General features: G+C 35.9%; 4 protein-coding genes across 6 annotated transcripts; 1 reads left to right on the top strand and 3 right to left on the bottom strand.

Moving 5' to 3' along the window:
- Positions 1-1287: 1287 nt before the first annotated feature.
- Positions 1288-4257, bottom strand: LOC111469841 (pre-mRNA-splicing factor syf2-like). Its single transcript, XM_023115288.1, has 7 exons — positions 4112-4257; positions 3449-3596; positions 2961-3178; positions 2641-2881; positions 2127-2263; positions 1812-2040; positions 1288-1432 (listed from the first exon to the last, which is right to left on the bottom strand). The coding sequence occupies exons 2-6, from the start codon at positions 3570-3572 to the stop codon at positions 1813-1815; spliced, it is 948 nt and encodes a 315-aa protein (XP_022971056.1). The 5' UTR covers positions 3573-3596; positions 4112-4257; the 3' UTR covers positions 1288-1432; position 1812.
- Positions 4258-5067: 810 nt separating this feature from the next.
- LOC111469888 lies at positions 5068-5994 on the top strand. Its single transcript, XM_023115353.1, has one exon. It carries the CDS (start codon positions 5346-5348, stop codon positions 5802-5804), a length of 459 nt encoding a protein of 152 aa, XP_022971121.1. The 5' UTR covers positions 5068-5345; the 3' UTR covers positions 5805-5994.
- A 775-nt stretch (positions 5995-6769) lies between these two features.
- On the bottom strand, positions 6770-15312 carry LOC111469743 (probable ubiquitin-conjugating enzyme E2 23). 3 transcript variants are annotated; one of them, XR_002714919.1, is made up of 9 exons: positions 15035-15312; positions 11880-13913; positions 11348-11497; positions 9720-10202; positions 9411-9480; positions 9177-9316; positions 8785-9096; positions 7703-8009; positions 6770-6959 (listed from the first exon to the last, which is right to left on the bottom strand). XR_002714919.1 is itself a non-coding variant. In XM_023115142.1 (8 exons), the coding sequence occupies exons 2-8, from the start codon at positions 13911-13913 to the stop codon at positions 7758-7760; spliced, it is 3441 nt and encodes a 1146-aa protein (XP_022970910.1). In that variant the 5' UTR covers positions 15035-15312; the 3' UTR covers positions 7322-7757. The 3 variants fall into 3 exon arrangements, 1 of the variants encoding a protein (XP_022970910.1); XR_002714918.1 differs by lacking the exon at positions 6770-6959 and adding an exon at positions 7076-7246; XM_023115142.1 differs by lacking the exon at positions 6770-6959 and having other exon boundaries at positions 7322-8009.
- Positions 15313-16726: 1414 nt separating this feature from the next.
- On the bottom strand, positions 16727-22213 carry LOC111469788 (translation initiation factor IF3-1, mitochondrial-like). Its single transcript, XM_023115215.1, has 8 exons — positions 21827-22213; positions 21355-21451; positions 20489-20556; positions 20252-20350; positions 19080-19136; positions 18236-18304; positions 18011-18073; positions 16727-17908 (listed from the first exon to the last, which is right to left on the bottom strand). The coding sequence occupies exons 1-8, from the start codon at positions 22001-22003 to the stop codon at positions 16955-16957; spliced, it is 1584 nt and encodes a 527-aa protein (XP_022970983.1). The 5' UTR covers positions 22004-22213; the 3' UTR covers positions 16727-16954.
- Between the last annotated feature and the right edge of the window lie 403 nt (positions 22214-22616).

Raw genomic sequence — 22616 nt, 5'->3', positions numbered from 1 at the left:
TAAAAGCTCTTTTGGTATTCATCTCTAGAGTCCGGTGTGCATGAGAAAAAAGATTACTACTCTGATTCTGAAAGCAACTCACACAACCCCAAGGAAATGGAGGAAAAATTTTGAGAGAGAAGAAAAAGGCACCAAATTAGAGACCCTTGTAAGCTTTTCAAGAAAATTTTCATGGATGACTAAACGCCTTCAAGCTCTTTATATCTTGTTTCACTTTCTTCTAGAAAACTAAAGCATTCATCGCTTTGAGAAGCTATATATGTATATATATAGAGAGATCCATCTGCATGTGCTTGAAGCTTTGAAAAGCTTTGAAAAGGCAATTAATCATGTCTTCTAAGAAAGACTGGATCTGCCACCAGCTCCGTTCATGGGGTTTTATGAGATTAAGGTTTGGTTCCTTTTGCAGAGGTACATGGCCACTCTCATTTTCTTGTACATCCCCATCGCCACCTTTATTAGAAACAACGCACAAGCAGCACTCTGTAGTCCGTTCATAGTTCTTCCACACCTGATCTTCGTTCTTGCACGGTGTCATGGTTATGCCTATTCAGAACATGTCATAGTTGCATACCCCATGTCAAATGATTTTGTCTACTTCTAAGTTAATATTATTTTATCGTTTTCATTTTATATTATGTTTTATTATAATATCTAATTCAAAATGTGTTTGTCAATTCTTTATATTAAGAGATTACATGCTATTAATGTCATTGTTGTTAACCGAACTAACAACTAAGATTTGAGCAAATATCATCCATACCAATTGTGACATAAATTTGAGTTCACTAACTCGATTGGTGGTGAGAGTGAGTGTCACAAAAATACTTTACAAAGTCTTGAGAAAAAGCGATTGTGACACATTACTAATATTTAAGGGTTGAATTGCTATAATGTTGGGTTACAATATATTTAAATGTTTTTTCCTTGGTAAATGAATAAGCCTAAATGTTTTCAATTAAGCGATTTAATAATAATTAATTTTGTAAAAATGTTTAGTTATAAATCATTTTAATTGATATTTAGTCCCGCACTTGTAAAAACGATTTTAAAACATTTTAAAATGAATCATGTTTATTTACAAAAGTAGTTTTAGAATCATCCCATTTAAAAAGAGTTATATTTGAGATTAAAAAAAATTAGAAGACGGTAGACAAAAGTTACTGAAAGATAAAAATTTAGAAATATTTAAGAGAAATTTTAAAGATAGCGGTTAAAATCAGAGATAAATAGAACAAACTTCTATAAAGGAAGAAAACAACTTTTCTTTAATTGCAAGACAAAATAAAACCAAAATAAAATAGGAGAGAATTTTTTTCTAATATGAATTCATAGTCATATTAAAAACAAAATCACTTACAATCACTTTCTATAGCTTTGCGTACAAATCTGCTGGCTTTAAAATACTCCCAACTACTTGGATTCCAAAATCCTACACGAAAAAACAATGGAAAACACGAAATAAAATTTAATCAAGTGCACCAAGCCATGCTTAGAAAGAAATATGTAACTTCAGCATAGCATAGAATACACGTAACGGCCCAAGCCCACCGTTAGCAAATATTGTTCTCTTTAGGCTTTCCCTTTTGGGCTTCCCCTCGAAATTTTTAAAACACGCTTGCTAGAAAGAGGTTTTCATACCCTTATAAAGAATGTTTTATTCTACTCTCTAACCGATGTGGGATCTCACATCTCGTCTCTCCTCGTGACAAGTATATTCAGCACATAGCAGAGGAAGGAGGGCAAGAGTAAAAAGAATGTATGCATGTATGTATGAATGATTGAGCCAGAGCCTCATCTAAACAAAATACCTTAATCAGGCAATGCAGTTCCTCGCTCAAGATTGTTTTTGATCTCCAGAGTATATCTACCAAAGGCCCGCTCGATCTTTTTGTTGAAATGTTCATTACGATCATTGATAGAATCGATATCCTTGTCTTCGTGGAACTTCCTCCTACGGCTAAACGACTTTCGCTTCTCCTCCCGGTCCTTGAGTTCTTTCACCATATTGTCAATCTTATCCTCTGAAATCTTAGGTGCCTGTAGGATAGTGACACAAGATCTATATCCTCAGAAATCTGATAATTACACATATGATCGAAACTATACAGTGGAACTAACAGTACCTTTCCATATTGAAGACTTGAAGCCTCACGGTAGAACTCAGGATCAGATTCTTTCATTTTATTATATTCCTCAATGTCAACATTGACATTCTTCGTCCGCTTTTTGTATGCATCATACAACGTTTTCTGGTTAAAAACTGTTAAAACCAAAGCAGTTTAACCCTTTTAGATAAGTATTTACATATTAAAAACAAATACATAAAATACAACCAATTAAGCAAACTTTATATCCAAGTCCTCCCCCCAAAAAATGTGATTACTTTGGGATATAACGCGATTCATAATTAAACAAACACTTAAATAGCTTTATACAGTGAGAAACACCAGTACTTTAAGTACGAAGTTTTTTCAATTCACAATCAGATTCACAATATCTATATCCTAGATCAAATCATGTGTTCGTCATCAACTAGCAAATTAAGGAATCTAGTCAAATTATTAAAAAATGTATTTTTCCATAAAAAAGCAGCTAAGATCACCATAGTGTAAATTTGTAGTACAGATAGAGACTCACCATCCCATCCATAGGGAGCTGGATCCTTCTCCCATTTCTTATATTTGGACTCTGCTGCCTCTTGTGTATCTAACATGTATGCTTTTGTCATATCCAAGCCATTCGCATCCAAAAGCTTCCCGATTTTCTTCTTCCGATCCTCAAGCCACTTTTGTTTAGAAATGCCTCTTGATTCTGTTGGAGGTTCCATTTTCTTTTTTTCAGCAGCTATTGCTGTCTGATTAGCTTTTCGTGCCTCATTCTGCATCCATGGATCCATAAGTCATTACTTGACACTTGATAGGAATTGTTAGCTACTTTTGAAAAATGTAGAAAATTACCATCTTAAGCCTGAGTTCAAACAATTTCTTTTTCCTCCCTGTAAGTTTTGTGAAGTCTCCTTCCACATTCTCCCCACCACTCAATTTGTCAGTATCACCATCACTATGCCCTTCTTCTTCAGGCTTTTCATCATGAAGATCTTCATACTCGTCAGGAGGCGCAAAATTGAAAGGAGCACTACTTCGACCAGCTTGAACAGCTTCTGATGAAGTGGCAACTGTGATCAAAATTCACAAAAAAACATTAACATGAGATAAGAGAAAAAGACCACCAATGATATCACTTGAATTTGAAAGGTGGAGGAGGAATGGTTATGCAATTTATAGGGCCAATTTTTAGCAATGTTAAAAAAGCTACGTAATTCCAAGAAAACGTTAACAAATTAGACAAAAGGATAGATAGTGATAAATAATGAAATTGTCAGCTACAATAAGAGAAGTCATTATGTTCAAGGAAGTTGCAAAGAAATTGTAGCATGTGAAAAAACCTGGCTCATTTTTCTGATTCAGGGCTTTGACTTCTGCTATTATTTTAAAGCAGTACTCGCTACATTCATGATAAGGATTAGAAGCATTTCTACAATCAGGGTGTACTCTTCCTTCGTCAGACATCTCTGCAACAACGTCTCTTACTCGCTGCAAATAAAGAGTCATAATTAAACAGAGCTTGAAAATATACAAAAATTCCGGAAACTTAAAGCTTTAAAAGAAGATTTTGACAATAAAAGGCATCATTGGATGGATACGAAGGTTACACGATCAATCAAACAAATCAAAACATTCAAACTTCCAACTTAATTTATCGTACCAACGCCAACAATAATCCTCAATTTCTCCGAATGTATACAATGCGCAAAGTGTACTCAATGGAAAATTGATTTTCCTTGCATATGTCTTTGTTTTTCACAAGAAGAATTCGAAGGAGTACAATCAATTCCCGAGCAAACTACAACAATTCAACTTCTGAGGAAAGGAAACCACGGTAACTCAAAATCAAGTCTACTACAACACACAACAACAAATAGCAGCATGAACATTATCACTGATTCCAGACAAAACTTGCGAATCAAAACCGAAATTCATACGGAATCACAACGAGAAAAGCAATATTAGAGATTTAGAGGCGCTAAAAGCGAGATGCAGAACTATACCTGAAAGCTAGGTTTTCCGTGCGGGAAGAACTCGAAGAAGAAAGCAGAAGAGGTTCCGTTCCCGATTTGGGAAGAACGAAGAACAATTGCTCAAGATTTCTTCCGAAACAACAAATCCCTTTAAAATTCTCTAAATTTTAAATACAAAATTAATTTTGGTTTCTTATTAATTTAAAATTATTTATTATTATTATTATTATTATTTAAATACATATATTTAATCATTGTCATTTTTTACTATTTCGTAAATTATTTTTTGGTTATTGAAATTAAAAAATTGCTTTATTTCGTCTCTATGTTTTATAATTACGCAATCAAACCCTTTATTAAATAGTTATTTAATGGAGGGCTAAAGTGCAATTTTTAAAATATAAAAAAACTAGTTTTAAAATTAAAATTAATAATTCGTTTTAATTTTCTTAAGAAAAAAAAAAATTCTCTCGTTCCCTCTTCATCCACCTCCTTTCCACCTATGGCCCCGCCCCGACCCTACCTCCTTCCTCGTCCCCTCCCCTAGCTCCAGCACCAATGTCAACGTAACTCTTATATGATCAACGAGATTTCACGTTTAATTATCTAAGATAAATAAATAAACTGTTATTTCGCCTCCTTCCTCGTCCCCTCCCCTAGCTCCAGCACCAGTGTCAACGTAACTCTTATATGATCAACGAGATTTCACGTTTAATTATCTAAGATAAATAAATGAACTGTTATTTCGATCTTTAAAGATAGTATGATACAATAGTACGATCCATAAAATTAATTTTATTTTATTATTGACATAAAAATAAAACCGTTTTCTCTGTATATTTATTGATTTATCTCTCAATTAATTAGAATTATTAGAACAATTTGGTTCAAATTGTAATTCTAAAATTTATAGGGACCAAATTGAAAACTATGACTAATTTAGCTTACAATTTATAAAAGAAAATTGAATATTACATTCGGGTTGAAATTAATGGGCTTTAGGCCCATTAGAAGGGTCTCTCGAAAAGGGCTGTACCCACGACAACTGGCCCATTCAACCAGATTCGGTTGACTTTTTAACTATCGCAAAACGGTGTCGTATTGACATTCCCTCCGAAAAACGTCTCGTTGAAAAATAAATTCCTAATAAAATAGACGGATTTTCAAACCCGTCCGAAAACTTTGAAACCCTAGCTTCCACACTCCACCGCTCAGCTCCGACGCGCCGTTTCTCTTCCCGGCCCTTTTCCCTTCTCTTTCACCAATGGCTTTCTTCACCGGTGGTGGCCGATTCCGCGAGCTTCTCAGGAAGTACGGGAAGGTCGCAATCGGAGTTCATTTCTCAGTGTCGGCGGCTTCAATCACTGGCCTCTATGTCGCCATCAAGAACAATGTCGATGTAGAATCGCTACTCGATAAGCTACACATGGACGGATTCTCTTCCAAAGATACGCCACAGACAAGTCCCTCTGAAATCACACCGTCTGTAGATGATGGATTTGTGATCGAAGAAAGACCTACATCGGGAATTCAATCAACCGTAGTGGAAGAGCCGAGGAAAAGGAATCGTACAGCCGAGCTCGCAGCGTCGACTGGCGGCGCGTTGGCTTTGGCCGTGCTTTGTAACAAGGCATTGTTGCCGATTCGGATCCCGATCACGATTGCGCTCACACCGCCGATCGCGAGGCTGCTGGCGAGGCGAGGAATTATGAGAAGTGGTTAAGGAACTGAATCCATCCCATTTCTTCATCATCTTTCTTGTAAGTTGGATCTGCGATGGTCGATTAGAGTTAAGCTTCTTCTCGCGATCTACAGAGTGTAATAATCCATTTTCTACGTTCTTTTGAGATTTTTTTTTCCAAGAAAAATTAGTCAAAACAGAAAATAAATGAAATTCCACTCTGAGTTCTTCCCTTTCGTTCTTCATCTGATTTCCACTCTGAAAAATTCGATCGCCTTTTTTAGAGACTGAATTCTGTAGATCTGCCTATGAGAGAATAAAGTAGACAATATATTTATATATGAATTTTATTTCTTACCAAATAATTAATAGAAGCATTAACAATGAAATGAAAATTAAAAAATATTTAAGCTCATTTGTTTCTTTTTTTAATTATCTAATTTCCATCTTTATGTTTTTAGAAATAAATAATATGAAATTATAAAAAACTTGTTTGGTAAGTTGAAAAATGAAACAGCTTCAATTAAAAATATGAAATAGATTTGATTATGTAAAATTTATATACTTATATATATATATATTGATAATTTTCTTTATTTTTTAATACATTACCAATAAACAGTTAAAAATAGTGAAAACAAAAATACCCATTAATTAATTTATTATTTATAAGTAAAACAACACATTTAAACGTTTATTAAAATAAAATTTATTATGAATATATTTAAAATATTTTTCTTTTGTTTCTTTTCTTTTTTATTAAATTACAAATTCATTTCCTATAATCTTAAATTGGAAAAATATTAGAATCCTATTTTTATAGTTTTGATAAAATCTCACCAAGAGTAAAAACCTTTATAAATAGTCCATATTATAGGGGCTATTTAGACTTTTTTTCGGCTACTGAACTATTGTCACCGTTTTTAAGCTTAGACTTTTTTTCGGAGTCATATGATAGCACACCCCACACACAAACACCACCCGACAAAGGACGAATGAAAGCTAAAAGCCCAAAACTTCAAACTTTTTTTATAACTCGAAATGCTCAGTGTCACAATCACACTATTCTTGACAATTACACTATTCTTGACGGTAAGACTTTTGCGATTGTGTGTCATTCACTCAACACCGAGTGAATCAAGCCAATTTGGATTCACGTCACCTGCGGCCAAGCAACATATGCTCAAGCCTCTAGCCCTGTTTCGAGAGGAAGGTTTTAGAAAACGATGAGAGAGATTTTTGAAAGAGAGTTTGAAGGTTGAAAGAAGGTTTGAAAGTTGTTAAATGCTAAGTATATAAAGAAATACCACAACTTAAATATCATATAAATATAACTCGAGTATGAAAAATTGACAACTAGTCAGCATCTCCTTATAGTACATAGTACATTTTAAAGCGATTTAAGTCTAGCAGACTTAGACATGATTTTGCCAAACGGTCATACAAATCTTAGGCGGGAGGAGTTGACGACTGATATCATCCCCTATAGTACATTTTGAAACAATTTAAGTCTGACAGGCTTAGACATAATTTTACCGAATAGTTATACAAACAGAAAATACAATAGTAAGACAATACAACATATTATACTTCTTTTACTTTCTTTGAGCAATACTCAAATGCAAGTACAACAAAATAAAAATCATGATAAAAAAAAGTCCATTTTAGGACAAACAACCTACGACAGAACAAGACCAACGAACTCCTAACTTGCAATGTAATTTGACTTTCCTTCGTTTTTTCTAAGGAAAAAAATGGATCACAGACCAAAGAATTGTCACAAAAAACCCAGATCCTAGAATTCTAGGAAGCTTTTGAAGTTCATGAGGCCCCCAGTTCAAAACTTATAAACAAGGTGCATCATTGATCATAATGGGTAAAGACAAGAAGGCTTTAACATGAATGGGAATGAATAGAAGAAAAGAAAAGAAAAAGATTACCTTGTCAGCTATGTGTAAATGATGACAACCTTGTCATCTGGAGTTTTTCGTAATGCTACAACTGTTGAAAATGCTTAAAATCACGACAATCAGCTCTGACTTCGTTCAACGACGAGAACAGCTTCGGAACAATCTTAGCGAGCATAAGCTTAAACCCGACTGACGTGGAGTTGGGATCGCTTTCTTCTCTTATAGAGGCATCTTCTGTGAGAGAGCCAATTAAGTGACCTTTCATGTATGCATCACAGGCCTTCAGGATGTAATATCCACGCTTCCTGAAATGTTCTTTAACGAGTTCTTCAAAGTCCTATTCATGAACAAAATCAATTGGTCAAACATAATATTTATAGCTAATATATCACTAGCAGTCATTGCATCATGAACTTTCTGTGTACAGCATACATAAATTCACTCAAGTTATGAAATCCACCGACCAATCACAAGTTCTTCAAACCCATGGTTGTCCATTAAAGAGGAAAAAGAAAAAAGAAACACCGTAATAGCCTACGCCCACCGCTAGCCGATATTGTTTTCTTTGGAATTTCCCTTTCGGGCTCCCCTTCAAGATTTTTAAAACAAGTCTGCTTGAGGAAAGTTTCCACACCCTTATAAAGAATGTTTCGTTCTCCTCCCCAACCGACGTGGGATCTCACAATCCACCCACCTTCGTAGCCCAGCGTCCTCACTGGCACACCGCCCAATGTCTGGCTATGATATCATCTATAATAGCTCAAGCCCACCGCTAACAGATATTGTCCTCTTTGGGCTTCCCCTCAAAGTTTTTCAAACGCATCTACTAAGGAAAGGTATCCACACCCTTTCCCTCAAAGTTTTTCAAACGCATCTGCTAGGGAAAGGTTTCCACACCCTTATAAAGAAGGTTTCATTCTCCTCTCCAACTAATGTGTGATCTCATAATCCACCCACCTTCGGGGCCCAGCATCCTCGCTGACACTTGTTCCTCCCTCCAATCGATGTCGGATCTCACCATCCTCCTTTCAGCATATGACGTTTGAAGATTGTGTGGTGCAGAAAAAGTTCTCAACAAAGATATTCAAATGAAAATAAACAGTAATACCCACCTTGGGAGGCTTCCTCATAAGATACATTATTGTCTTGCAGTTCAACAAGAAGGTGTTTTCATTGTACGACAAGGAATTCTTCTCTCCTTCTGCTGTCCCAATTTGTTTGTCATATCCCGCTTCATTAAAATATGGTTTAGAATTCAACACTAACCCCTGGAGCGATACCAACACTTGAAGGATGCTAGAGGACTTTGGATCCCACACTTCATTTCCTCTGCCAGTCCAAGTATTTAAAAGGCTAAGGCACACTTTGCCTTCCTCATAAAGATTGGGATTTATCCGCCACCCACCTGAATGATAATATGCTGACTGCATCATAACAAATCCCATCATTAAGTTACCATATAAGACAAACCAGATTATAGAAGTGACTTAATGCTATGACTCACAGGAGGAACGTCGGGATAATCTGGTGGGAGGTGAAAATCGAAGAAGAAAAGGCCATCTTGGTAAGGGGTTCCATAGGCCCCAACAATGACGGCTCTTAAAAGGTCCATTCGATCCTCATAGACTTGAACGTATATCCCATCTGTTACAGAATTCATTCGTGGCTCAGCTAACAGATACATGAATGTCAATCTCACGAGACGCGACACAATGAAGCAAAGATGGGCATTGTTTACCTGGAAGATTATTCTGGAGGATAGTCCAATCTTGCTGGATTTTCTTAAGCCATTTCCTTCCGTTAATAGTCTGCATTCAACAAGTTCAACCATTCAGACTTGTGCGAGAATCTTTCAAGTAAGAACGTGTAAACCAATCTGGACAACCCGAAACCCAAAAGTATTGATGAACATGAAGAACAAGACCCTAAAACAAGAGCCGTGCAACCCTAAAACAAGAACCGTGCACAGAAGTATTCTTAGAGCATCAAAGTGGTATCGAAACTTCACAAATATAACAAGGTTTGGAGAATTTTGTAAATTACTTACTTGACCATTCGTACCAAGAAAATAATGGTCCAAAGGATCTTTAGCGATATCAAAGCCCTTGAAGCTGCAGGTGCCATCCTCATGGCATGTTGACCCATCTGATTGAGCAGTCCTCAGGTTGCTTGAAGCTTCTGCTGATACTAACACTTTTGATGGCTCTGAGGCATCATCGTCCTCTCCTCTTCCACAGTCAGAGTTCATATCAGAAGCAGTAAAAGAATTGGATTTAAGAGAGCTAGACTGAAGCCCAGAATCTATTTCCTCCAAAGCTTGAATTTCCAAGGATTGAGTGTCACTTTCACTGTGGGAATCCAAATCCATTGATTCTCGATTTCTTGGTCCTCGTGAGAATATTCCAGTAGCCAATCTGGTAACAAATCGAAACGCAGCAAGTGGAACAGAAAGAGCTAGACTTCTTCCTGAATTATGCTGTTCACTCTCTTCCTCTTCAGAATCCACTCCAGTATCTTGCAGCTCAATATCCTAGAGACATTGACGTGGGTCATTATTCGCGATGCCTTAATACATATCAGGTGTAATTATTCTTAAAACTGTAGATAACAACGTTACAAGCAAAGACAAATAAATGAACAATGGAAGGGCAAAATGACATCAGATTTCAATTCATAAGAACTGCCGAACTTTCAAAAAATCAGCACAAGAGGGCATAACATATGGAGGGTCACTAATAAAAAATGATATGAAATTTTTGCCAAAACCTTGCAAGCAGAAACTGAAAAAAAAAAAATGATATTATTGAGAGTGAGTGAAAGACTGAGAGTCTATCAAAATAAATTTTGAAACCCATAATTTAAAGAAGATTACAAGTAAAGAGACAGGAATTCAGACTGACCTTTTACATCTAATATGCATGATTAAAACAAAGGTAAGTCCATACCGGCCCTCATAATTACATGTTACTTCTAGTTTTATTCTTTAGTTTCTTTGACAGAAAATCTAGAGATTATATTATTAGATGTTAGGAACCACAACCCTCCACAATGGTATGATATTGTCCACTTCGAGTATAAGCTCTCATGATTTTACTTTTGGTTTTCCCAAAAGGCTTCATACCAATAGAGATAGCATTCCTTACTTATAAACTCATGATCTTCCCTTAATTAGCCAATATGAGAATCAGCCCAACAATTCTCAACAATTCTCCCCTCGAAAAAAGTACACCATAGAGCCTCCCCTAAGACCTATGGAGCCCTCAGACAACCTCTCCTTAATCGAGGCTTGACTCCTTCTTTGGAGCTCTTGAACAAAGTACAACCTTTGTTCGACACTTGAGTCACTTTTTGACTACACCTTCGAGGTTCACAACTTCTTTGTTCAACACTTGAGGATTCTATTGACATAGCTAAGTTGAGGGCACGGCTCTAATGCCATGTTAGGAACCACGACCCTCCACAACAGTAATAATATTGTCCACTTTGAGCATAAGCTCTCATGGTTTTGCTTTTGGTTTCCCCAAAAGGCCTCATACCAATGGAGATAGTATTCCTTACTTAGAAACTCAAGATATTCCCATTAATTAGCCAATATGAGACTCATCTCCCAACAATCCTCAACATCAGAACCATTCAAAAGAATATGCTAACTTTAGTGTACCAAAAGAATATTACCTCCTTGGCGTTCTCAACATCCATTTCATCATCATCATCATCATCATCAATTGTTTCCCAACTTGCAGCACCGTTACTTATTTCACTTCCAGCACCAATTGATTCATCATCATCATCTCGACCAACAACATAAATTGCTTGAGGGCCAACCTTAGCGAAATAATAAACACTTCAGCATTTGAGTTTCTAAACTCGTGAGAAAAGTGAAAACCATTAAAAATTAAATCAGTTACCACATATGAATGTTAGATTATAGACTATCAAGACAAAAAAAAAAAAAGTAACATTTTTAATATTTCAAGATCAACTAATTTAAAAGCCAATAAATAAGCAGATACCAAACATAAAAATAACAATCAATTCCTACGAAAATACAGGAAAAACATCTCCCTAACCTGCCCTTATAATAAATTTGTTTAATTACAATGATAATGCACTCTTCCTGTTAGAAGAAGATCATAAACCATTTGGTCTTGTTTTTTACGTTTGCAACCAAGTATCATTTTCAAAAGAATTAGGAAATGAAAAATACCGTTGAAACCATGCCATTGGCCCAAAAAACTTCAATATCACCATTCTTAAGATTCGTTATATTTCCAACCCAAGAGAGATCTGAGAAGTCAAAGAAATCATCACTACTTGATGGATATTCTATTTTCAGGCTTCCTGAAACCTTTTCTGTACAACTCATCACCCCATTGGTTGAACTTTGATGATTTAATTCTTCAGTATTGTTTTCAGAAGACAGAGCTTCTATAGAATCAGAAACAGGTGACAAACGAACAACAACATCACCATAACAGTAGTCATAATCTGGATGCCCTTCTAGCTCATACACACTAACAACTTCTTCTATGTCAAATTCTCGAGGATCCTCTGCCCTGGAGACTGGTTTTAACCACCTTACACAGGCTGTTCGCTCATTTGCATGAACACTTTTCACAACTCCAACTCGCCTGCTTTCTGTAACATCATCATCATTATCAGAGGCCTTCTCAACCACATACTGTTCTGGAACAAATTCATGATCACCTGGATTAATTGGAATCAAGCCAGTTGAATCCAGCGCAAGTTCTGTCCGGCCATCCTGCCATACAACATCAACTTTTGTCGAAGTATTGATGATTAAAAGGGCCCTCTCAAAATTGTCATCTTTCTTTCTAGCCTTCTTATCTCTCCTGATGACAACTTTACGAATTTTTTTGCGATGTAGAGGCCAAGTCTCATGGGTATTCTCCTTTGTTGCTCTAGAACTACTAGATTCCGGCAAAATATGACATTCTGGATCCCTATAATTTCCATTACATGCACTAATGGAGTCAAGATCAGTGGATTCAGTTCTCCCATTTAATTCATCTAGCACAGTATCCTCTGAATCGCATGCTCCCACTGTTTGTGCGTAATCTAACGTATTGGTCACTGAATCAGAAAGTTCTGTTTGTGATGAGTCCTTAGTCGAGCCAGAGGAGAATGAGGAGGGAAGAAGACACCAGTCACCCAATTGCCAATTCACATGTGAAAAACAAGTTAATAGTCTCAAGTTCTTTGGACTCTGTTCTTCAGCTGGGGTGGTAGAAGAATCTGGTCCATATCCAGCAGATGCTATCCAATAAATGAACACTGATCCAACTGTAACTTTAGTGACAGTACCTTGCAATCGATTAGGTTTCCATAAACCAGAAAGCCATTTAGAATTCTTAAAAACTGTTGAAGAACTCGCCCTCACCCGCTGGCCAGGATAGTAAGGAAAGCTTGCATCTTCAAGGATATTCTTAGAAACTGGTTTGAGCCGCGATGGCTCTGCCTTTGTGACTTTACACTTGGAGCCATCATCAAACATCACAGTCACATTATCCAAGATATCATCAATTCTACCCAACCACGGACCAAGGACCACATAATCCCCCACCGTGAAATCTCTCACACGTATCAAGTCCTTAGATGATATATTTTTCACAACTGATCCATCAGGAACTAACAAGTCAACAGAGATATTTACATCTACCACAACACCTGCTTGCCCTGTAGGATTGGAAACAGCAGCAACAAAATCACCATGTAAAAAACCCCTATCTATAACTGTTAAATCATTAACATTCTGAGTAGTCTCACTTTCATCCATCCAGAGGACTCGAACTTCATCAGCAGTAAGGGGTTGATTCTTATAACTATCTCTGTTTGAATTTTTAGCATTAGTGTCATCGTCATAGTTTTCCTTGTTTTGACCTTCGTTCTCCCCATAATCATCACAACCATCATCATCAAGACCATCCTCACCATCATCATAGTCATCTTCATCATCAGTAATGTCAGTATCTGAATCAGCATCACCAGCAACTTCAGTCACAATCCCTATCATACCACTGCCTTTGCTTTTTACAATATCTCGTCTATATACATGTGGAACATTATGTTTATCGCTTTTATTCTCATTCATTCTTCTAGCTTCATCATTATTTATAGTTGGCATGTGAATATTTCCACTTGTAGAAACACCATCCCTATTCATGTAACTATCGCAAGTATCCGTAAGAGACTCCTTGTCCACAGAATCCTGTTGCCCCATCTGGAAAGAAAGAAGGAAGAAGGATGAGTACAGAAATGACTTACATATGTAACTCAAGTACATTGGGATAATATTCATTTCAGTCCTGTAAAGTACATTTGTCAAAGGTCAAATATAAGAACCAAAACAGAACAACATTTTTTTCTTTTATTATATATATTATTGTACTAAACCAGATGCACCTCCCTAACGCGCCCAGGGTCCCCAATGAATCCTTTGGGCATCCTCACCGCGTGCAACATTTAAATAAATTAAAACTTCAAAATCATATACCAAAGATGTCCATGTTGGATTCCCAACTCTGCATGTAATAAGAGAATTCAAGCTTCCTAGATGCCTATCTAGCCAGCCAAGAAAGTGAACAAACAAAATCCATGGCCCATTAGTCTGTAAGTATGAACAAACCAGTCGCTGTAATTTTACTCTAAGCAACAATAAAGTCAAATAAGCTCACTGCTCCTTTTTCCTTCATATTTTCAACAAATAGGGAAAAGTTGCAGAATGAACAGAGCAGAAAGAAGTGGACATTTATAGCATATTTGAATAAAGAATCAGGAGGTTGACATATTTTTGCAAGAAGCTTTTTGTTGCTACTTAGAGCAGTCATCAAATATGTTTCCAGTAGTATATCTCAACCATCTCCATTATAGATTTTCAGATCTAAAATTCAAAAAAAACCCAAAAACCCAGGAAAGACGATTGACCAACACAAACAGAAATGAAAAATTCTGGGTTCATTTGCTAATATGCTTAGCAAGACGACAGAATTAAGAAGGCATCCAATGGACGTCTTCGTTAAAATCATCAAGTTACTTGAATCAAACGCAAGAAGAAGAAGAAATAATGGCTAAAACCATTTACACCTCTCCCGTTCTCGCATTCAAATGCTCAGAGCAGGCCATAATTACCAGCAAAACCATTAATCGAAATGAAAAAAAGAACAAACAAACTAACGAACTAACTAAAGAAGCTGAAGACCACGATTCGAGACCTTCGCAGATCAATCCCTCGAGCTAAACTCAAACATCCCACCAGTAATCCAAACAATAAAGAAAAAATATTCCATCCAAAAGCTCAATCCAATCAAGTAACCAAAACAAACGAGCTAATGAAATGAGAACCTGAGGCTGCTCGGAGGCAGACAAAAATGAGCTGCAAAGAGAAAGGCAATCTGAAAATCGCCGTCACTTGGAGGGAAAGAAGAGGATGCGATGAAGAAAAGGAGGCCTTTGATTTTGAACGGAGGTTCCTGCGAACTCCGTTTTCGAACCAGAGAATATAATATATTATGAAAGAATTAGAAGGAGGAGCTGGTAAGAGAGTTACCGTGGGGGTGGGTTTGTAAATACCTATAATATGGGGGTTGGTTATGGGAATAAATAAAAACCTGGGGGCCTTCTTCTTATATATTTGTGTCCGTTGATGGGTATGGTAATCGTGATCCATTACCGCCGTTCAAAATTAGGACCAAGCCCCGTTGCAAAAATAATTATTTTTTAACTTAAAAAATATATTTATTATATTATACCAATTTTATTATTTATTTATTTGGATATATATTTAAACCCAACTTTTTTTCTATTAATATTTTAGTTTCAAAACTTTTAATAATAATTTTTACTAATTAATATATATATAATTGGCGTAAAATTGAATTTTTTTTAAAAAAAAGTATTGTGTATGTTTGAAATTAATCATCGTACAAAAATTTTAATTAAATTCTAAACTAAGTAATTAGTAGAAAATTTATTATAAAAACATATTTTTATTTATTTATTAGTATTTAATAATAAAATATATAAAGTGTAAATAGAGATAAATTTTAAAAAAAATAAATTTAAACATAGTTATATGTAAGTTTGGATTTGAAGCAAGGGAATGAAAGGTGCTTTTCTTGGGGAGTTCTAATATTGAAAGGAAGTTTATAATTTACAAGGCAAGTTAACATTTTTCTAAGAATTTAATAAAAAAAAATAATATTTTTATTTTAAACTAGGTTAAGTTAACCGAGGTATATTTTAAAAATTGTAAAGGATAAAGTTTGGTTGGTTCACAAACAAAACCTTTTCAAATATAATTCACGAACAAAATTATTATCTCATATTTCACCTGAGACGTTGTTTTGGTTGTCTCAACGCTACGAATTTTGGGTTCCATTAGACAAAAGCATGTATGCATCTCGTAATGGGGATTTTTGTTTGAGGCGTCGAGACACTGCCTATATTAATGTATTTAATTCTTAATGCCTTGAAGTTTGTGATCATATGTCAATAGTTTATGTTGGTCTACATTCACATGTGCGAGATATAATTTAGAACATGTCTTAAATGCATGACGATAGTTGCTTTCCTAAGGAGAATGATTTGAAATGTACTCAAATTTTAATGAAGAGTTGTAATGTCATGCATGATACTAAAAATTAGCATGGATGAGAATCAGGTGAGCTCGTAAGAGCCATTCTCAATAATACAAAAGACTTGTAGGAATGATGAGGTTGGTTCTCTAAAGGTCTAAATGGCATCTTTAGCTAATGATTTGAATAACCTTTCAAGCACAAGAACGTCTTGGAGTCTACGAGAGGAGCCCTTCAAACCTCATGAACTGCATGAGTTGTCTGGAACGTTTCAATGCCTTAAACTTTAGATTTCATCAAATGAAAATGGCATCGCGTTTCATAATGTTGATTTCTGTCTCAAGTGTTGTGATGCTGCGTGGAGCATCTTCACATTTGCCTCGAGCGTCTCAATGTTGTGAACTTTGAGTTTTGTCCAATGAAAGCGCTCGCTTATTACAATGTTGATATCTACCTAAAATATCGAGACGTTGCTCTTTGATCTTTGACCATTAAAAATGTTCAAGTGGACAATATTCTTATTACTCAAAATCACTATAAAACTTGCAACGTGCACAACAGCACGGCGAGTAGTAACTATTTGAAGAAGAATCTCTGCTATGTTCCATGTCCAAATAAATATCCTCATCAAAATTCAGCCTTCCATATAATACTGAAACAATCACTGTAAACATGTTCTACCTTCACCTCAGTTAGGTTTTGATATCCTGTTTGGGGAATTATTAGGACCCTCACTGAAAATTCCCCAGCTTTTCGATCCCTTGTTCACATTGTCGTCAGATTTTGTTAATGAAAACTTCAAACTTTCTGAAGCTCCAGGCACGTTCGGATTAGTCGATGGAGGGTATGGAAGCCCTCGATTGCCTCGATAACTTGTGGATGCTGCATCTTGCTTTCCTGGAGCATTGGCATTTAGAGAGCTGAAGATCCCAAAGCTAGTTTTGGATGGACCAGGATCGGTATGATGTGATGGACCAGACTTGGATGTCTCATTTGAGGGATGCTTAATGTTTCTTGATGCAGAAGAATTGTTGTCATCTAGCCTGGTTTCTTTCATAAGTGGTTGCCTTCTCTGATTGCGAATCTGGGGATCTGATCGGAGTGAGTCTCTAGCACCTCGGCCCTTGTTATCCGTTACATTTGGTGGTTGGAACCGGTTTGCAGGTTCGATCTTTTTGTATCTGTTATCGGCTTTGGTGGAAGAATCTTGTCGAGAGAGTGGAACGGAGCTGGTTCTACTCGTATCAGGCAACCGCGTCGGTGGTGAAAGGTCTGAGACATTAGCATCCCTGTCTGAAGCTACATTCATTTTATTGGCAGTGGTTTCTAAGGGAATCCCATTGGCATCATCTTTCAAGTCAAAAACTTCATCAAAATCATTATTACCATCAACAACTGACCACGTTGCTTCAGAATCTGGTTCTTCAGGACCTTTTTCTTCTTCATCAGGGGTTGAAGAGCGGGCCGCCGGAACCAGAGGGGTGGTGCCATTTATAACCTCCTGTCTTGCACTCACAGCAACTTTTGATGCTTTTCCACCGCCCCCTTTCTTTGAGGGGCCAAATTTAACATGCCTGACTATAACATATGCCTGTCCTCTTTCCACTCGTGGTCCACTTTCCACCATTGCCACATCCTCTATCTGCAAAAAGATTGTTCATTATATGCGGTGGGAAGGATAAGACAATAGAAATTGATGAACTGGTATTGTCAAGAGAGAATGAAGTGTTTCATGAGGCAATACCAAAGCAGAGAGACGAGATAACAAGCCACCCAAGTCCTGATCCTCACCGCCCCTGGCACTACACTGTTCAGTGAACAAAAAAGTAAGATATTATTGAACAATGAACAGTTAGTGTTTAGAACATATTTGTGAAGATCTTGTATTGAAAAACACACCTCTGAAAAGAAATAAGAAACTAAAAAGAACAGAAATTATGAATCATTTTGTAAAATGGAAAAATAATACCTTCACACGGTAACCTTGTTCCATCAATCGCTTTACCATATCAGCTTTCATCCTTAGGTCCTTCTCTTCCTGATGACAATACAAATAAATAAATAAATAATTTTTAGCATCAAATATTAAGAGTTTTGTTCTAAGCTCTCATAATGGTCAAAAGTCGGTTCGGAGCTCAAGGATTCTTTTAGCGGAAAAGAAATTGTCTCAACTCTAGTGTTAACCTCGTACATACTACAACAAAATGGTGTCGTAGTGTGATAGGAACCGAATCCTTCACAATTCTTTGGGTATGGACAACATACCAAAATTAATGTCAATGTTGTAGGTAGTAACAATAATTGAAGGAAATTATTAAATGCAGAAAAATCTTCGCCTGCAGTTCATATTTTGAATGAAAAAAATGAAACTATTTTTTTTATAAACAAATAGGTTAATGGTGATATCCACATTTGACTTTTCAATGTTTCCATCCACGAACTAGGTCGAACACCATAGAGGTTTCTTAATTAAGTAGTTTAACGTTTTTAGGTATTTGATTTCCATATAGACCTATAGAAGCGAGGACCAAATTGCTGAAGATGAATTCACAATACTTGAAGAACATTAATCTTAAACTATAATGAAATCATTTTTAAGAAAGGATGGTACAGTACTAGAGTATAAGCCATGGCTTAAAACACAGTATTCATGGTCATAGTAGGACTTTTGTACGCAATTTTACTTTCCTGTTGAGGCTAGAATAGAAAATTATGTTCCATCCACAAGGCATTCAATCATATCACCATCAGAGAGTCTTCAAGTTATATTCATGGCAGCAAAAGGTCTGAACATTAAAAAATAAATTACTCACAGTTTTCCCAGTGAAGCGGACTTCTTTGTGATCTCCCTTTCTTAAACCCACTTCAGCCTGCAAGAATATGAATCTGTTTCACAACACATGCAACACTTTTCCTAATATAAATTTTACGAGTCATTTCTCAAGACCTGAAATACTAACAGGTTTTCCTTTTGGGAAAAAGATTAACTAAAACTGGCACAATTTTAAAACGGTTATTCGTGGAATAATATTAAAATGCCCAATCATAATGAAGCTCAGACAAACAACTTGATTGTTCGTTTTATTTATGCAATCATGAAGGAAGTACAAACATGTTAGATGTTTACAATCATCCAAGTTTGTGGCTGTATTATACCCACTTCATTCATTATCAAAATGAAGAGGAATACAAAACCAATTTGACATAATTTTATGATAAAATACGGTTCAGCACTGACATGGGATCAAGTAGCAAAAGTTAAACAATAAATTCTTCATTTCAATACAATATCCCGACCAAAGGCATTATCAGTTAAACAATAAATTCTTGATTTCAATACAATATCCCGACCAAAGGCATTATCACTGTCTAAAAGACACTAACCCATATGTACATTGCCTTGGAACTTTTAAGGAACTTTTATGAAGCTCTTGGGATTTGATCTAATAACCTTGTTGAGCAACAAGACCTTTTAGATTAAATTATCAAAGAAATCCAAAAATGATAAAGAATCAGTCCAAGGGAAGGTTTTGGAACGGATTACCTTGATGATCAAGATCAAGAGTAAAGAAAACTCGTGATTCAAATCATTCTACAAGATAGCTTGATCAAGACTACTTGAATGACTCTAGAATGCAAATCTTAACACAAGAAATGCAAAGGAACAACCTCATGGCTTAAAAGAAGCATAATATGCAACTTTCATTTTAATATCCAAAATTCTCATAGTTGACTATTTATACCCTTGAAAATAAATCTTAAAGTAACCTATGGTCAATTGAGAGGTTGTAACTCTCATGTCCATCGATACCATAATGACCACTAACTAATCGTAACTTAAAACCTTAAAAATAATACTCTAAACTAGAAAAGTATAATAAAACCTCCCTAAATCCTAACATCCTAACATGTATGGGAATCTTGTCATCCACCATGCAATTTTTGTGGCATGATTAAGACTTTGTATTTCGTATCAGGAACTCACCTTGCTTTTAACACGATCCTTTTCCCTTATTTGCTGCTTGTACTTCTCTCTGTGAAAGTCCATGATTTTACAGACAGGTGGGTTGGCTTTTTGTTGGACCTAAAAAATATGACACATGAATGAAATATTGCATGACCCGATAACAAATATGAAAGTCTACTAATTACTGAGATTGAAAGTAGAATTATACATATAAAAAGACAGAAAATGCTGGCAACATGAAAAATGGAAGTTTACCTCAACCAAATCCAGCTTGAGCTCACGAGCACGTCCAAGAGCTTCACGAAGTGAAAGAATTGCATGTCCTACAAAAATTCATATGCAACACATCAACAAGTAATAAACAAACACAATCCTCATTCAAGCCCAATACATAATTACACAACTTCTATACCCGATAACATTCATTTTCAAAGAGTTTTGGAGACTGGTGATTGGGGGTGCATTGTTTCTTGCTTGGAATATGGTGAAGGTGGGTGCATTAGTTCTTGCTTGGGCTACTTGGTTTAAAGAGATTGTCAGACCCTCAGATTTTCAAGACAAGAAAATCGCTTTTTGGGATTTGTCGATGGCATCTCTTCTAAGAATTTTTTGTACTTAATCATACTTCTGACATTCAAGTCAAATGGAGAATGTTGTGCAACTCCTTCGGCCCATTAAGAGGAAACCCTTCCTTTTGTCCAAATTATAATGTTTCCTTCTTTTTTATTAAAAAAAAACATTCATTTTCTTCCTCATTTTTCCATTATTTTCATGCTACTACTTCTTCACAATCAAGATAGCGCACCCTATAACACGTTCCAATAGATCGATTCAATACTAGTTTTCTAGAAAATTTTATCCATGTAGTAGGTAGTGGCACATGAAATATCAGACATGATCAAAATCAAATTCCTCATCCACCACGCACCCTTCTTACCCAAATATGAGGACTTATTGTTCCATGAACCTTTCCCATTTTGTCAGAGGGGAGAGAGCTACGCTAACCGCCTAGATGCATCACTACGAACGTGATATATCAATCCCAAGAACGTGAAAAGGCATCACAACTTATAGATCTCAAACTATGATATTAACAAAAATTCAATATTCATCTCACATACCATCATCAGATACAAGCCTCACAAACTCAGCCTTGATTTTATCATTAAGTCGTGGTCCACTCGTATTATTCTCTTCCTTCTTCGCCTTTCCCTGAAACTTTAATGACATATCATAAAATGAACAAGATCAGTCTCGCCATTTTTTTATGAATTAAACACTCTTATAATTCAAATCAGCTGCCTAATTTATAATCAGTAGGGTGAATGCAGGCTTAACAAGCTAACTAAAAGAATCTTTAGTATAATACAAAAAAAATATATGTAAGTTTAAAAAAAAAAAAAAAAGAATAATTAAAATCTGTTCTATTCCCTGTCCCAATACGCAACTTTTGAAAGTTCAAAGCATGAAAATTTAGCATCTAAAACAGGACTTGAAACCTTTGAAAAACATTACTACACAAGTTTTGATATAATTTATCCCAAATTCAAGAACTAATGCACCATTGCCATCCATAAGGACCAGAATCAGTACCTGAACCGGGGCAGCATAAAACCTGACTTTACCGCCAAAATCAGCTGGTCCACGGGGAATTATACGCGATATATACTCAGAAACATGCTTCGTTGTACGACCCGAACCGATCGAAGAAGCATAACAAACTTGAAAATAATGCCTCTTGAATTGATTTATCCTACAGAAGAACGCCATCGTATCCTAGTTACTATGACCAAACCATAGCATCGTCGCAAACTTCAACGAATATCGACGGATTTAACTCTCCCGCGAGGGTTGCTTCGAAGGAACAAGACGATGGCTCGCGCCAGTCGCAGTTGCAGAGCTCACGAGCGAAGCTCTTGCTATTGGGAGAAATTGAGAGCGCGAACTCGACCCGGTTCCGGATCCAACCTGAAATTTAGCTCAACATTCCCGGCCCAGTCCAGAGCCCATCAAGAGGAACTTGGCCTCAAATTTATGTCATATCTTATGTAACCTTTAGAAAATTCATAATATCCTTAAATTGTTTTTATCGTTAATATATTTTTTAAAAATAACTTTAAAAATATTTCAAAAATATCATTAAACTTACCCAAATTCACCATTTTAAAAAAAATTAAAATATAGTAACTTTTATAAAATATATATATATATATATATTAATAATACAAATATTTGGATCATTGTCTCGGTCTAACTACAGTTTTATGTATTCATAATCCATCTCGTTCGGCTGTAGTCGTGGTTCATTCCATTTACTTCGGTATCACATGTCCATCAACTTCTATTTTAGTTTATCCTCGAACTACATTTTACTGGGAAAGGT

This window comes from Cucurbita maxima, unplaced genomic scaffold (assembly GCF_002738345.1).
Source record: "Cucurbita maxima cultivar Rimu unplaced genomic scaffold, Cmax_1.0 Cma_Scf00041, whole genome shotgun sequence".
Lineage (NCBI taxonomy): Eukaryota > Viridiplantae > Streptophyta > Magnoliopsida > Cucurbitales > Cucurbitaceae > Cucurbita > Cucurbita maxima.
Note: the sequence above shows the minus strand (reverse complement) of the source record. Positions and strands in the feature narration are given on the sequence as shown.